The sequence below is a fragment of the Danio rerio genome, chromosome 16 (genome assembly GCF_049306965.1).
Source record: "Danio rerio strain Tuebingen ecotype United States chromosome 16, GRCz12tu, whole genome shotgun sequence".
In the NCBI taxonomy this organism is placed as follows: Eukaryota; Metazoa; Chordata; class Actinopteri; order Cypriniformes; family Danionidae; genus Danio; species Danio rerio.
The window spans coordinates 7,642,662-7,658,728 of record NC_133191.1 but is presented as its reverse complement, the minus strand read 5'-3'; the positions used below and the strand labels follow the sequence as shown (position 1 = coordinate 7,658,728).

At 38.8% G+C, this 16,067-nt stretch overlaps 1 protein-coding gene across 1 annotated transcript in view; it reads left to right on the top strand.

Annotated features, from left to right (window-relative positions):
- Positions 1–15,555, top strand: part of foxo6a (forkhead box O6 a) — a 51,557-nt gene extending 36,002 nt beyond the window's left edge. Inside the window, exon 2 of the mRNA XM_684949.7 lies at positions 9,433–15,555. Within this exon, the coding sequence (XP_690041.2) occupies positions 9,433–10,791 (1,359 nt within the window). The 3' untranslated portion in view covers positions 10,792–15,555. The remainder of the gene's footprint in view (positions 1–9,432) is intronic.
- Positions 15,556–16,067: the final 512 nt, after the last annotated feature.

The window sequence follows — 16,067 nt, the reverse complement described above, 5'->3', positions numbered from 1 at the left end:
ATCTTTAACCACACTAGTTTATTAGTGTCTTTCATGACAGAGACACTGTATACTTTTTATAGACCTATTAAAATGGATACTCTATAGTTGGACGGATCACTTTAGGCATCATAGTGACTGTGCTGCAACATCTACTAGCAACAAGAGTAGGCTATTAAGGCAAACAAATGCCTTTTTTATTCTTTGTTTGAGGACAAAAATAATTTCAATAAAGGCTGAGGGACGGTATGCTGTTTTCAGACCTGAAATGTGTCACGCCACTCTAGTGGACCCCTAACACAACAACAATGGCGGCTGTGAGAGATTAACAGTGACTCTCCAGCATTCTCCATTCCATGGATCAACGCTTAGAAGTTTATCAGACTTAGCTTGATGCTTTCAAAGTTTCTCAGCGAGCAGTACAGGTGCGGATATATCTGTACCAGTTCTCCTACTCGATTCTCCAGTGTATTCATGTTGGTAACGTGCTGTTGTTTTCTCTTGTCTGACTCTGAAATCAACAACAAATTGGAAATAATTCACTTGAAATTTTTGAATAATTTAAGGAAATAAAAAAGACAAGCATGGGTGTTCATACATTTCGTTGAGTTTATTCCACATAACTTAACGTTGAAACTAATTAGATTTGTTTTCCTTGTGAATTAAATCTAAGCTTTTCACTCATCATAGCACACGTGCTGCTGATGATGTGACAATAAAAGTGATTTGATTTGAATTGTTTTATTGTAAAACAACAGCAACTTTGGTTCAATAATTATTTTACTCACTGTATATATTAGTACTGGGCAAAGATTAATCCCACAGCAGTAGCAGCAACTTTACAAATACTTAATACTTTTGAATACTGAAATCGTAGCATTAACGTATTTAACACATATTTACTTATTAAACACAGCGGTTCATTCCGCTGTGGCGACCCCGGATTAATAAAGGGACTGAGCCAAAAAAAAAAAAATGTGTGAATGAATGAATCAACACATTAAACAAATATATTATGTCAAAACAACCTTTCATTTTCGATGCAATTAATCTTTGCTAAGCAAATATGTATATAAAATAAAATAAATAAACAAAAATAAGTTGAATTTACTTTTATAAAGTGAGTAAAACAAATGAACCATTAGCAAAATTGTAAAAAAAAAAAAAAAGTTAAGTCAACTTAATAGTTAAAAGTTACAAAGATGTTTACTCATTTTAAACTGAAGTCAACCTGACGCTTATAATTGCCCATTTGCACTGAGTATGGTTCGGTACGCTTTTATGGCCATTTCCACTGTTGAAAGGTACCTAAAAGCGAATCGTACCGTACCACTTTTTGGGTACCCTTTCAACATTACATCGTAATATATAATAATGAGCCTTGGTTGACCCGAGCTCAAACAAACCTGTCGTCATCTTGATGAACAGCCACAAAGCCAAGAAGATACTGGACCTGTTGTCCTTTTGTTCTTTATGAGGCCGTCTAAAGTAGAGGTCTGCAGCCCTGCAGACCTGACCAGATTTCTTTTGGCGCGGGAATAAATCGGTCGCGGCGGGTAGAAAACGGTGCGGGTCGGACAGCAGGACAACAAATGCTGAATATAAGCGGCAGCGGTCGGTTTCGGACTAAAACCTGACAGGAGTACACGGGAGCGGGATTAAAAATGTTGTCCCGTGGAGATCTCTAGTCTAAAAGTGCGATCAGTTTCACTATGTCCTAGGAGCTCACAATCGCTCGCCGCACATTTTTTTGCGTCTATATCTACATGGTAATAACGTGCGCATGATTATTAAAGTGCATCTGACATCCAATCCTTTCAGAAACAGACAAACGAGAGAGTGACTCGCGAAAAAACAAAGGAGAAGCTGGAAAAAACAAAGGAGCAAATGATTGTTTCAGCAATCTAAACCATGAACAAACTGCCATGTTTATTATTATCATCACCTTTTGGACTATTATGAACTCTGAATGATGGAATTACTTTCTAACAAGAGGTTACATGTGCTGCTGAAAATTAAAGAAAATTAAAGAGGTTTGCACTGAGTGTAGGCTGTATGTTGACTGTTGCTTTTGAACCCAAATAAGGACTAAATGTATACTGTGTGTAGTACTTCTGTAATTGGCAACATATCGGAGACTGTAAGGGTAGTTATTCTGTAATTGGTAGCATATCGAAGACTGTAAGGTCTGGATGTGTTGATGATGCATTTATTTATTTAGTTTATATATTAGCAGACATTACAGTAGGTTATTTTGCACTGTCATTGATCTGCAGTTATAATCAAATCATGTTCATAGAAAGGTTAGTGATTAACATTTATACACAAGTATTTATGTGTATAAAGCATCTGTTTTGTGAGAGATCGCTGGTACCCTTTTTGCAGTTGAAACGCGAGCCTGATAAAAGTGATCCGTACCGACCTGTACCGTACCATACCAGTCAATGGACAATGGGTTTATTAATTTTTTATACAGGAAAATAATCACTTCATATATTTGTGTGTGAGCTTTATTTACATTTATGTTTATCTTCAGATTAATTCCCTTATGTTTTAGCTAGCAAAACATTTTTACCCTGATCGTATGTCTAGACTAACAGTCTACACCAGGCCCCATCAGATCAGCCTAGAAGATTAAATATTTAAAGCGAAGCAGAGTGGAGGTGTTATTGAGTTCAGAGTCTAAAGTTCAAAACCACACTTCACATCTGAAATAAGAAGACGGTACAGCTGAGTCACTTGTGTTTCTGTAATGGTTGAAAAGGCTAGTGAGCAGGTCAGTGAGGTCTGCAGTATCAAGGGATCAGCCCTGTAAACACGGGACCAGGTGTGGCAGGAGCAGACAGATGGGTAGCAAATGGTGTCAGGATGGCAGAGTCTCATGGTGGGGCTCATAAGTATCGGCACCTCTGGGACACGTTCCCTGGAGCAAAAAAAAGGAGGAGCAGAAACAGAGATTCATCAGCAATTAAGAGCAAAGAAAAGAGCTCCAGCTGTCCTGGCTATGGAAACCCATTTAACACAGAGAGAGAGGGGAGAAAGAGATTTTTTTTTACATTTTAGCATCAACCATCTCTCTTATTTCCTACAAAACTGAGGAAGAACATGTGGGGAATCGACCATTCTGAAACATTCCAGCCTGCTCTCATTGTTTACTTACCTTATTCTTCATAAACGAGCAGGCGCAGCCATTGGAATCCTTTTGGCTCAAGACTATCAATCTCATTCATTTCCATTGATTTTTAGACATTAAAAACAGCTTGTTATTTAATTAATCCTTATTTCTATAACAATTAACATAGAAGTTTTAGTAAATTGGAACTGTGTCAGTCCAGTTTTCAGAGTTGAAGTTTCGTTTAGTTAAGTTCAGTGTGGTTTAATCTTTACTGCTGAAAGTCCAAACACTGAAGAGCAAATCCATCCATGCACAGTTTCACAAGTAGATGGTTATACACAGATAATCTAAAGCAGGGGACACCGATCTCGGTCCTGGAGGGCCGGTGTCCCTGCAAGGTTTAGCTCCAACTTGCCTCAACACACCTGCCTGGATGATTCAAGAATACCTTGTAAGAGCTTGATTAGCTTGTTCAGGTGTGTTTGATTAGAATTGGAGCTAAAATCTGCAGGACACCGGCCCTCCAGGAACAAGTTTGGTTACCACTGATCTAAAGCATAATCCATTAAACAGGCAAAAGGGTGGAGACAGGCGGCAAACAAACAAAATGAAAGAATCAGTGCAACGGGTCAAAAACACAAGCAAGGCTAAAACAATAGAAACCGCTTGGTTATGACAGCAACAACTAGACAAGACTCAGCAACAAATGTGTGAATGGTGTATATATAATCCAAGTAATTAATGATAATGTCCTGAACTTGAAACTGGTGTGTGAATGCAGAATAGGGTGGGATTTGTGGTTCAGAAGGATACAGGGAGTGATCTCTGGTGACCTGCAATGGCAACACATGAATCACAGCAGTTTTGATTCAGGATTCATAAGGATACATTGCGCCAAGTGTGATGGGGCTCTTGTTAAATGTGATCAGATTCCAGTCAAATATGCACAAAAATAGGAATTGGGACTGACGATTTAAACAATTCTTAACCTAATATACATTTGTTTGCAAGATATAAGATGGGAAATGATTTGGTATTAGCTATCGCTCTTCAAATATGCCATAATTCATCAATGTTTCGTCTTTATTTAATTTGTATTATCGAATTTCATTAGTCACATCAGAAATGAATGACACAAAATAAAAGCGTAAACAGGGTTTAGAAACCTTTAAACCTCTAAAACCCAGAAAAGGTTTGAGAAACCTTTTGAGTTTGTCCATTTTCAACAGAATCTAGAGCAAGCAAGTCAAAAACGCATGATTCAGTGAGTACATCGTGTAAAAAAACTCATGTAGAATGCATAGTAACTGACTAATTATAGGATGTGTTAGGAGAAGGTCATTTTTACTATTATGTGAAGTGAGAAAAGAGTCAAATCCTGCAACATTTAACTCAGAATATTTTTCAAAACACTTGAAAGTTTGTCCTAAATGTTTGTTTTGAATTTAAACTCTTCCCTAGAGGAGCAGGACTGGACATTACTGCTTTATCCTGTGCTTCTTGGCTTTCCCAAGGGTGTGTGTTTTTATCCCCCAAGCAAAAAATAAAATGAGAATTTTCCAGAAAGGATCTTACAATGATATCACCCTTGGACTTAAGTAACTAAGTAATTAAGTAATTAAATCATACATTTATTCCCCTGGAATTAATTTAAGCGCACAAACATATTGCAGACGCAATTGAAGATCAGTTCCAGAAAAGGGTTTTGAGGTTTGCATGTGAACACTGACCACAGAAAATATTTTCAGCAGCGCCCCAAAACCAACCATCACCATGGGAACGGATGCCGAGTGAAAGTGCACCATACTTCAGTGATGCAGAACTTGTAGTTTAATGACTGTGAAAAGGATTATAAACTAGTCTTCCCTTCCAAATATGCTATGGCGTTTTTTTGACAATTTCTTGTGCATTTGAAATGAGGGTTAGAATGCATGTACAGTTGAAGTCAGAATTATTAGCCCGATTTCTGACTTAACGGAAACATTTCTAAACATAATATTTTCAATAAATAATTTCTTGGTTTAATTACTGATTTCTTTTTTCTTTGCTATGATGACAGTATAATACTTTACTAGATATTTTTTAGATACTGGTATTTTACTTAAAGTGTGATTTAAAGGTTTTACTGGATTAATTAGGCAAGGGTAATTAATCAAATCATTGTAAAACAATGGTTTGTTCTATAGACTATTGAAAAAAATTATAGCTTATGGGGCTAATAGTTTTTACCCTAAAATAGTTTTTAAAAAATTAAAATTGCTTTTATTCTAGCCGAATAAAACAAATCAAATTTTCTCCGGAAGAAAAAAAAATTATTGGAAATACTATGACAACACGTACCTGTCACCGACTCGGTCCCAGTCATTCCCCTCGCTGACCAGCAGAGGTCACCATCTCCGGACTTCTAACCATTACGTCATCCTTCTCACTCAGATCCCAGCACACCTGTTCTTCATCTCACTAATGACCCACGTACCACATATAAGCAGCTCACACACACACTTCATTGCGAAGTCTTGTTTAGCCCCGGCCAGCATTTCTGAGCGTTCTATCCTGCCTGATCTCCCGTTTACCACTTCAGCCCGTTCCTCGACTCTGCTCTGTCTTCTGCCTGCCCTTGACCTAAAGCCTGATTACACGGACTCTGATTCTCGCTGCCTGCCCCTGACTAAAGCCTGTATTACGGACTCTGAACCACGCTGCCTGCCCTTGACTCAAGCCTGGTAATCACTCTGCCTCTGTTATCTGCTAATCATCGTTGAGTTGTATGTTGTATGTTCGCACAACCGTGCGAGGTGTTGATGTTTAAGTGTGACTTAATAAATACTGCAAAATGGATCCCTCCGTGTCAGTCTCCCCGTTACAGTACCACAGTTTGAGAACCACTGATCTAGATGATATACAGCTCTGGCAGGAAGCTAATGAGAATTATTTATATTATTATTACAATAATACAATTACTGTACTTCAATTCACATTACTTAAATGGGTAGATTTGTCATTGTGGCAAGGGTAAAGGTTATTAAAATACAATTTAATGGCTAATTTATTAAATAATCCTTGTTAACTTCCAGTAGCAGCTGTATCCCTAATGCTGTGTTCACACCAAACGTGGCATGCACGAATACATTCTGAGCCCAATAGACCCTTTCAGTTCTGTGAGACTCCTCCAGAAACTGTACCTGGATGATGGAAGCTTTCAGCGGTGCTTTCGACTGAGCCTAGCCCAGTTTGATGATCTGTTGTCCGGTGTCAGCAAAAGGATTTCCCCTCGGGACACTAACAACAGGCGCTACATCATAATCACACCCCTACAAGAGAAAGCTCCTGATTGGTTAACAGAGCCCAAATGTTTGTTGAAGTTCAGATGATCCAACTCCAGTGAATTTCGTCATTCTCACTGCCTCATTCATGCGAATCGCGACACAGGATGTCTATTCACGTCTTTGCATTGACGTAACATGTAAATCATTCATGCTTGACACTTCATCTGCATCTGCTGTGAATGCAGCATGAGAGAAGTGGTTTGCACAATTGTAAACATTGTTTTCTATAAGGGCATCCATTCAGCATCTGTTTGCATTGTTTAGCAACATATAGAATGCTGTTAAAAAGCACTGGGAGATGAAGGATATAATGAATAAGGAGATATTAAACTCTTAATCAAATCAAACAGAAGAGGTATCATAAAAGAATAAAAAAATCAAACAAAATAAACAAAACTTTTCAGTAATAAATGAGTAACGGGCTCTGTAATGCAACATTTTACCTTGGCAAAAAGAATGTATTTTGCTTATTTGCCCTGGCAGGGCGTACCATCAACTTGACTGGAGTCTGTGGTTAATTAAAAGTCCCTGGAAGTGTTTTAGTTGAGCTGCAGAAAGTGACTTTATAGCCTTTGACGCAGCCTCTCTTCTCTTGTCTAACAGGAGCAGACATGGTGTCAATGCCAGTTAACTTTCCCAGCAGCTCAGCCCTACTGGACAGGGAAATGGTGGGGCGGGAGAAAATTATACAAGACGTGAAATGCCTCTGCGTGATATCTTAGATTTACCTCTGGGCTGTACTGATGTTGTCTAAATGAACATTCAATACATCTCATTACTGAGCAATGTGTTAACTACCAATTAATAACATAACAAATAATCAAAGTCATTGTCAGAGTAGAACACCGCTAATATGTGAACTATTAGCACTGGCAATGAGGCCCGTTCCCACTATAAGCATGATAACGATAAAGATGATGGTCTAAAAGTCATTCTGAATGTTGAATGAATGATTTTGTTTTTATGCCTAAAATGCTTTTAAGTGATTAAATTAAACTGTACTGAATGATATTAAAGTGATATTTACACCACAACTGCACTTTGAACTTACAGCAACAGCTGGAGGTTTGTAGTCTACAGTATGTTGTTGCAATGTTTACATTGCTGGTCCTCTACTTCTGGGTTTCTTCCCACAGCAGTCTCACTTTTGTTTTTTAAAACTGTAGCCACATGAAATAAGCATATTGAAACTACTGCTATATCTCTTTGAGCTCAAGCACTGTCACTGGCAGAACAGTATTAAAATAAAATAAAAATTGGCTGTGTTTTAAAAAGGGGAGGAGCTAATATATGTCCCACTCTGTCTTCATGTTCTGTTCAAATTATGCAACCCAAGCTCATTCTGAAAACGTAGCCCCGCAGACGTTTCTGGAGACTGTGATTTACGTAGCCGGATGTACTTATGACCGCATTTCGTTTTTTCAAGCGAATGCTATGGGGCGTTCGAGTCCCATTTTTCGAGTCCTTTTTCGGGTTTAAGTCGTTCGTTCATCACGAAAGACAGAGGCCAATCAAATGCATGTAGAGCCGGAAAAAAGATTTGATCTGTTCATCTCTCAAGTCCTTAGTTTGAGTTGTTTGTTTATCATGTGAAAGACAGAAGCCAATCATATGTATTTAGAGCCGGAAACAGATTTGATCAGTTAATTTCTCAAGTCCTCAGGTTTGAGTCATCTCATTAAATGCTGTCACGTGATGAGCAAACGACTCAAAAACCCGAAGACTCAAAAGGTGAACTAATCTTTGGTGGTTCAGCCTGTGTGCATTGGCTCATATTGACCTTATTCTAAAATGCGGAAGTGCGCCTGTTTTCGCGATTGTCATAGAGACTTCCGTTTCAGTCGCCTATGGCAGGGGTTCCCAAACTTTTCAGCAAGCGACCCCAAAAATAACAATACCAGTGACTCGAGACCCCCAATATCCTCTAAGGTTTTTATAAATACAGAAAACTTGCATGCAATGGCGTACACACACACACACCAATAGACCAAAGTCTATTCTTCGTTTAATTTTTTAAAACGAGTGAGTGCTGTAAATGGGCCATAAAGTTTAACCTGGTGTTATAAAATCAATCTGCTGCATCTGATGCTATTGTCTTTAATATAATGTAATTACCCCAGGGGTCGCAATCCAATAGAACACGTAAATAAGCTACTATAGTAACTATAAACGACAGTTTTTTTCTCTTCAGTTGGTTATGGATAAAATATGGTCATTCTTATGGCCTAATAATAATAAGTAGATTTTTGGAAATCACCAGGCGACCCCCCTTCATTGTTCCGCGACCCCTCAAGGGGTCCCGACCCCCACTTTGAGAACCACTGGCCTATGGGAGAAATGACAAGGAATAATAAACGGCAAAAAACGGTCAAACTACTTGCTCTACAAATAAATGTTTGCATGACTATACAGACCAAGTAGAATAATATAACAAGGAAATATCAGTTTGCAACATCAAACAGCGAAACAAGCAGTTTTTAATGTCTAAAAATGAATGGAAGTGAATGAGACTGGAAGTCTCGTGCCAAAAAGATTCAAATGGCAGCGCCCGCTCGTCTGCAGAGAATAAGGTCAATAAGACTGTCAGTGTCAGGTGAAAGAACCACTCAAGTTTGAAGACATGCTAGACGATGTGAGCAGAGCTAATCATAGGTAAAACACCAGGTAAACAATGAGGGATTATTTTCATTGTATTTCATTGTACAGTAGTATTCTAGTTATAACTTGTAGTGTGATCAACGTTTGGGCTAGTTGTAGATGTCTTCAGAAGCATCTTATAACATTTTAATGTTATTTTGGCAAATTAAAGGAATTGAACAAAATGAGTGTAAAAAGATATGTTCATCTTGATGAACCAGACTCAAAGGACCGAGTCAGTAAAATGATCCGAACTTCCCATCACTATGCTCTACATACAGTAGTAGCGTGTATATTTTTTTAAATAGTTATGCCTGTTTAAATATTTTGTTTTGAAACCAATTAACCCAAAATCCTTAAATTTTCTCTCTTTAGAACTCCATCCGACACAATCTGTCCCTGCACACGCGTTTCATCCGTGTGCAGAATGAGGGAACTGGCAAGAGCTCCTGGTGGATGCTGAATCCTGAGGGCGGAAAGCTGGGAAAATCTCAACGCCGCCGAGCTGTCTCCATGGACAATGGCATCAAGCCACTAAAGAGTAAAGGTCGAACCAACCGTAAGAAGACAACTGGGAAAAGAGAGCAGAGTACAGAGACACTGCTGGAGTTTTGTAGCTCTCCAGACTCTGGAACAGGTAGAATTGTGGTTAAGGATGAGTTCGACACATGGACGGATCTCCATTCACTTGGCAGCTCTTCCACTTCAACACTTAGTGGTCATCTGTCACCCATCCTTGGAGAGGGGGAATTGGGAGAGCCTGAAGAACGGAGGAAATCCTGCTCAGCATCTCCACGACTCTTTCCTAGCCCCTCCAGTGCCCACTCCCCTGCATCCCACTGTCCTACAGATCTCAGAGCAACAATTGGCTACAAGCAGCATCAATCCCCATGTCATAAAAACCCTCATTACCACTACGTCAGTGACATAAAGAGCCAAGGCTCCAGTTGCGAGACTCAGCCAGTTTATGGCCTGCCTGATGTAGGCATGCACCGTTCCTCCATACCAACTACTGAGGACAACTCGGGTAGTATGCAAGGTGCAAGCACCATCCAGAATTTGTTAACCACAGGACCCCAGCAGTTCGTCAAGGAAATGATGCATGGGAAAGAGAACGAGGTGCACTCAATGATGGTCTCTCAAGGTCTCCATCCCAGCAATCCAAACACTTCCTCCAAACCTTTTCACAATATCATTCAAAGCTTGAGTCAGGACCATCGGCCTACATCGGTCCACTCTCAGCCCACTGACGGACACATGCAGTCATACATGCATAAATCCCCCTATCTATACAGCCCCCCAGTGACTGTGCATCTCCCAGCCTCCACCGCACTCAACCCTGCAGGCGTACAGGGAATCGCTCAAGACACTTGTCACCTTGCTACAACCCCATATCCACAACCACATTCCTACGTTTACACTGATCCACATGAACACAGTTTGGCATACGGACTCTACCGCCAGCCTCAGGGGACAGGGACAGGTTACCACAACTACCACCACCACCCCCATCAGCTCTACCAACACGAGCGCCTGCCAGCAGACCTGGATATGGATGTATTCTACAGCAGCCTGGACTGCGACATGGAGTCTATACTCCTACATGACATTATGGACTCTGGAGAGGAAATCGATTTCAATTTTGATTCCTCACTGACACAAGGAATGGGCGTAGGATTTGGATTTACAGGCACGCCGCAGACCCACAGCAAACAGAGCTGGGTGCCTGGATAAATGTCACTAAATCTTCACTTTATCTTCCTGAAAACATGACTACCTACATGCCAGCCAGCAGTGGAGTCCCAACGCTCCACCATAATTCAGGGTGAATACACTGTGCTGACACTGAAATCAAACCAAGATGGGAATCTCTTTAGATTTATGTTGTCTGTTTGGTCCTGCTTGTGTATCCATGTTTTGTGTCGTGTCAATGTATTGAAAAATGGCAACGTCCCTTCACATTCTGCCATGTGTGAACTGCCTTTGGTCTACTGAGTGAGCCATAATGACAATCTAAGCTAGGGTTACGCAACATTGTTTTACACCTCATTAAAAAAGACTCTTGTACACTACATACATTGGACACATTTATATTCATAATTTCACCTTTACATGATAGGAGTGTACAGGACACTATGGTAGCAAAAATTTGCAAAGGAATTTTGTGATTGTCTAGAAACGTATCAACTTTTCATGACTGGTTCAATTTGCATTGTAACATGGGCCATTGTTTCCCAACCCTGTTCTTGAAGGCACGCCAACAGTGCACATTTTCAACCTTTAGCTAATCAAACACACCTAAATCAGCTCATCAGAACATTAGAAGAAACTCCAAAATCTGAAGTTAATGGGTCAGTTAAGGGATGTACTGTTGGTTTGCCGCCAAGAATAGGGTTGGGAAACAAATGCAGTAGCAAATGAGAAGTTCCAAATTCCTGGCCAAAACAAAAACAATCTACTGATCTGAGTGCTTCTGTACCTATAGCTATATTTCCATCCACCTATTTTATGCACATTCTGAAATATAACATAAAAACACGCCAATATATGCATAAAAAGCTTAGTATTGGATAAACTTTAATTCCGATTAGAAAATGTGCCCATAAATGTGCCCGGAAACACATTTACCAAATAAATTCTAACATGCACATCAAAAAAAGTCATGTGATTTTGTTTAGCAGATCGTTTAATTGGCGTGATGAGATGACACTATTAGACTAACCAATGGACCAACCACATTGTAAAACATGTGAAATGTTGTTTTGCTCATTATAAAATCCCTCAGCCAAAGTCTGTCATCAAAGTGGTCCAGTATTATTACCTCCCTGAATGGTCTTGCACCTCCAAAAGCCATGGCTTGCTCATTGCATTTTGTCTTCTGAGGTGCAAGTAATCAACCCAGGCTCATTGTGGACACCCCAGAGGGTGTAGTATATACTTCAGCTGACCAGGCCAGATTGCTTTCGACTAAATGACTGACCCGCCCATCTCTTACCTAAACCCAAATCATAGTGATACTGTAGTGATAGTTTGTTTTACTTGGTTTCTGAAATCATTCTTTTCCAGACTCAAACCCCATCGTTGCGATTCCCTCTGCTCCGCATCACAAGTCTGGTGATGTAGGTGGCGAGATACTGGGCACACTGGTAACACCAGGAAAGCCATTTATATGGAGGCAAGCCATCAATTTGTCATCAAACTCAAAAATAAACAGAAGCCGTCGGTGGCGTCATATCGCCCAGTAGCGTTAGGTTTTTAACCTCCTAGGACTCAGTGGCCACATACGTGGAAAGCACATTTTAGCTCTTAAGTGGCTTTTTTTAAATATTATTAATGTTTTATATTTTGTTACAGACTTACAGTCATCCTGCAACTGTTTTTTAGCATATGGAATGTGCCAAACACAATTTTTACCAGCTCAAAATAGGGGAAAAAATTAGTTTTTACTCTCTGATAGTCAAAACATGTTAAAAAAAAATTCTATGTTAAATATACATTACAAAACAGTCAGGGAAAAGTGTTCTATGTAAATTCGGACCGCGAATCCACATATATGGATATCATTTTTTCTAAAAACACATCTTATCAAAGGATGATACTTACAATTTTATTCTAGTTAGGTTCCAATGAGCCCAAATAGCAAAGAGAAATAAAAAATGCATGTAAAAAAAAAAACACCTTGAGAGGTTAAAGATGTACCTCTGGCTACATAATTTGCGCTCTCCAGAAATGTAGACAGGGGCACGTATCCACAATGAGCCTGAGCCTGTGTTGCAAGTAATTGATTATAAAAGAAAAAGGCACACAATGGCGCGTCTTCCCACAGCAAATCTCATTTATTTAATTTTAAATTTGGCACTAGTTTATCTGAAAGTGATGATTTTGTTGTCTTTGACTCATTAATTATGAAAAAAAGTGCTTTATTCACCAATGTTTTATGTGATAATTCAGTTTTGTGCATAAATCTTATTTACATATTTAGATGGAAGCTAATGTTAATGAACAAAACCTTAGATTAGTTTAATTTACTTTAAAAAGTGAGTAAATCTGCTGCTTTTAAAGTGATTAGTTGACTTAATTTACTTGATTAGTTGTGCACACAGAAAAAAACACTTTATTCAACAGTTTCCAATAGTGTCAGTATATTGCGCACATCCACAAACACTAATGTAACCTAATTTCTATTATTTAAACTTGTGTGATAGACATGACTGATGTGAATTCTGCATATTTGCACCAAACACATCATCCATGATATTTAATTTGTGCTAAACGCCAATTCCTCTTTAATTCGTTTCTATTTGCCGACTCGCATTGTTTTTTAATGCAATTAACTAGTGCAAATACCTAATTCCTCACATGGTGTTAACTCACAATTAGAGGAAGAAACTGTTGAATAAAAGTTTGTTAAATGTGGACACAAAAGTATTCTCGTAGCTTGAAAATATACAGATTTAACTCCTGAAGTCATATCGTCAGTTTTAAGAATGCTTTTTGGCATCTTTCTGGACTTTGAACTAGCCAGGAAAATTGTTGTCAGTTGAGGATGAGAGAGCCGTCAGATTTCATCAAAATGATTTAATTTAATGGGGTATATGCACATAGACTTTTAATTTCAGTCAGCCAGCCCCAGAGCTTCTGGTGAATTGTCATCTAATACAAAATTGCAGTGTGTAGATCTGATTTCTTAAAGAAAACAGCAATCTTCACTGCCTGGCTGAGATACAATATAAAGTGGGTATCAGACCAAGCAAGAAGCACTAAATTAAATTACATTTTTTTTCTTGCCATGTCTTTAAAATGGCGAGGCAGTGGCGCAGTAGGTAGTGCTGTCGCCTCACAGCAAGAAGGTCGCTGGGTCGCTGGTTTGAACCTTGGCTCAGTTGGTGTTTCTGTGTGGAGTTTGCATGTTCTCCCTGCCTTCACGTGGGTTTCCTCCGGGTGCTCTGGTTTCCCCCGCAGTCCAAAGACATGCGGTACAGGTGAATTGAGTTGGCTAAATTGTCCGTAGTGTGTAAATGTGTGTGTGGATGTTTCCCGGGGAGATGGGTTGCGGCTGGAAGGGCTTCTGCTGTGTAAAAACTTGCTGGATAAGTTTTTGGTTCATTCCGCTGTAGCGACCCCAGATTAATAAAAGGACTAAGCCGGAAGTAATTTTACCCCAGTATTTTCAATGGAATTTCTGCGCTAGCCTGCCGCTAATGATACCGCCTGCGATTAAACAATCTTTCGTCTCTTTTTACGCTTTAACAACTAAATGAATACATAAGTCTATTTAACTGATTATATTGAATTACAATACAACATCAATGCTGTAAAAGGAACCTTATGAAATTGAAAATCATCACATAAAGCTTTCACCAGGACTTCATCCTTGGCTGAAAAACACTAGCTGTGCATATAGCCCATTTTAAAAGGTTTCAGGAGTTTGGACCGACATGAGGGCGAGGAATTAATAATGACATAATTTCATTTCTGGGTGACCTAACATTTCAAGTTAAGGAACTATGTGCATAATTATAGAAATTAAGTCAAGAGGGTGGCACGGTGGCTCAGTGGTTAGCACTGTCACCTCACAGCAAGAAGGTCGCTGGTTCAAGTCCCAGCTGTGCCAGTTGGCATTTCTATGTGGAGTTTGCATGTTCTCCCGGTATTCGTGTGGGTTTCCTCCGAGTACACCACAGTCCAAATACATGCGCTATAGGTCAATTGAATCAACTAAATTGTCTATAGTGTATGAGCGTTTGAACGAGTGTGTTTCCCAATTCTGGGTTGCAGCTGGAAGGTATCTGCTGCAAAAAACATATGCTGGAATAGTTGGTGGTTCATTCCACAATGGCGACCTCTGAAATGGAGACTAAGACAAAGGAAAATGAATGAATGAATGTTAAGTCAACACTTCCAAGTAACAATGGGTTCACTTTTCTGAGTAAAGTCAACTTGTAAGGTCACGTTTAAAGTAACGGGTTTACTCACTTTTGTAAGTACAGTAAAGTAAGCTAATTAATGTGTACTGTGTGGTTCAGGTGTTACGGCAGCCGGACATTATCTTTTTAAAATAGTTTTTATTTCTGTGTTGTCAATTGATATTCTTGTGATTTAAAACCCACAAGCGTAGACCATATGCTGTTCGTTCTTTATCATGCAGAGTTGCTCTAATTAGCTCACTCCATTACAGAATGATTAAAAGAAACACATCTGTAAGGTCCATAAACTTTACTGGTAGAAAAAGTCTGACATATTGTATCAGAGATACAACTTCTTTCTGGTTCTTTGTGTCTGTGTCTTGATACTTTATGTTGCTTTCAGTGATTAAAATAGAAATATTGTTTTGTCATTTCTTTTCTTTGTACAAACCAAATGAATATATTGAGCATATTGTATTATAGTTTTTAAGACTTTAAAATGTTTATTCATTTCAAGGCTAATTTTTTTTTTCTAAGAGAATGTTTTCATCATTTGTTGACTGCTAAATAAATGAGAAGATAATGCTGTAAAGTGGCTAAATTAGCTCTCTTTTTTGTGTGACTGTAAAGAGGTTATTGTACATATTTAATATAGATGATTATTGTAAAAGACACACTGTGCAAAATATATGTTAATTAACAGTTATCGTATTTATTTTGTCATTCAAAAGTGTTTTTGCCGTTTATTCGTTTATTTACAGCTGAGAGGGGCGGACTAGGACAAAAATTCAGCCCACATTACCACACTGACAAAGCCCCACCCACGAACATGCACATTCACTATTTATTTTGGTGTACAGATGGTGAAATAATATGACATTCTTGCCAGATTTTGATTACATCCAGTAACCTCGGATTGGGTCGGCCCATCTTGAAATCAGGCGACCGTCGCCGATTGGGCCAAATGCTTAACATGTATTATTATTATTATTATTATTATTATTATTATTATTATTATTATTATTATTATCATCATAACATCACTTCTAGCAAGAGATAAAAGTTGCCTGCACGTAAAAACAATATAGATAGATAGATAGATAG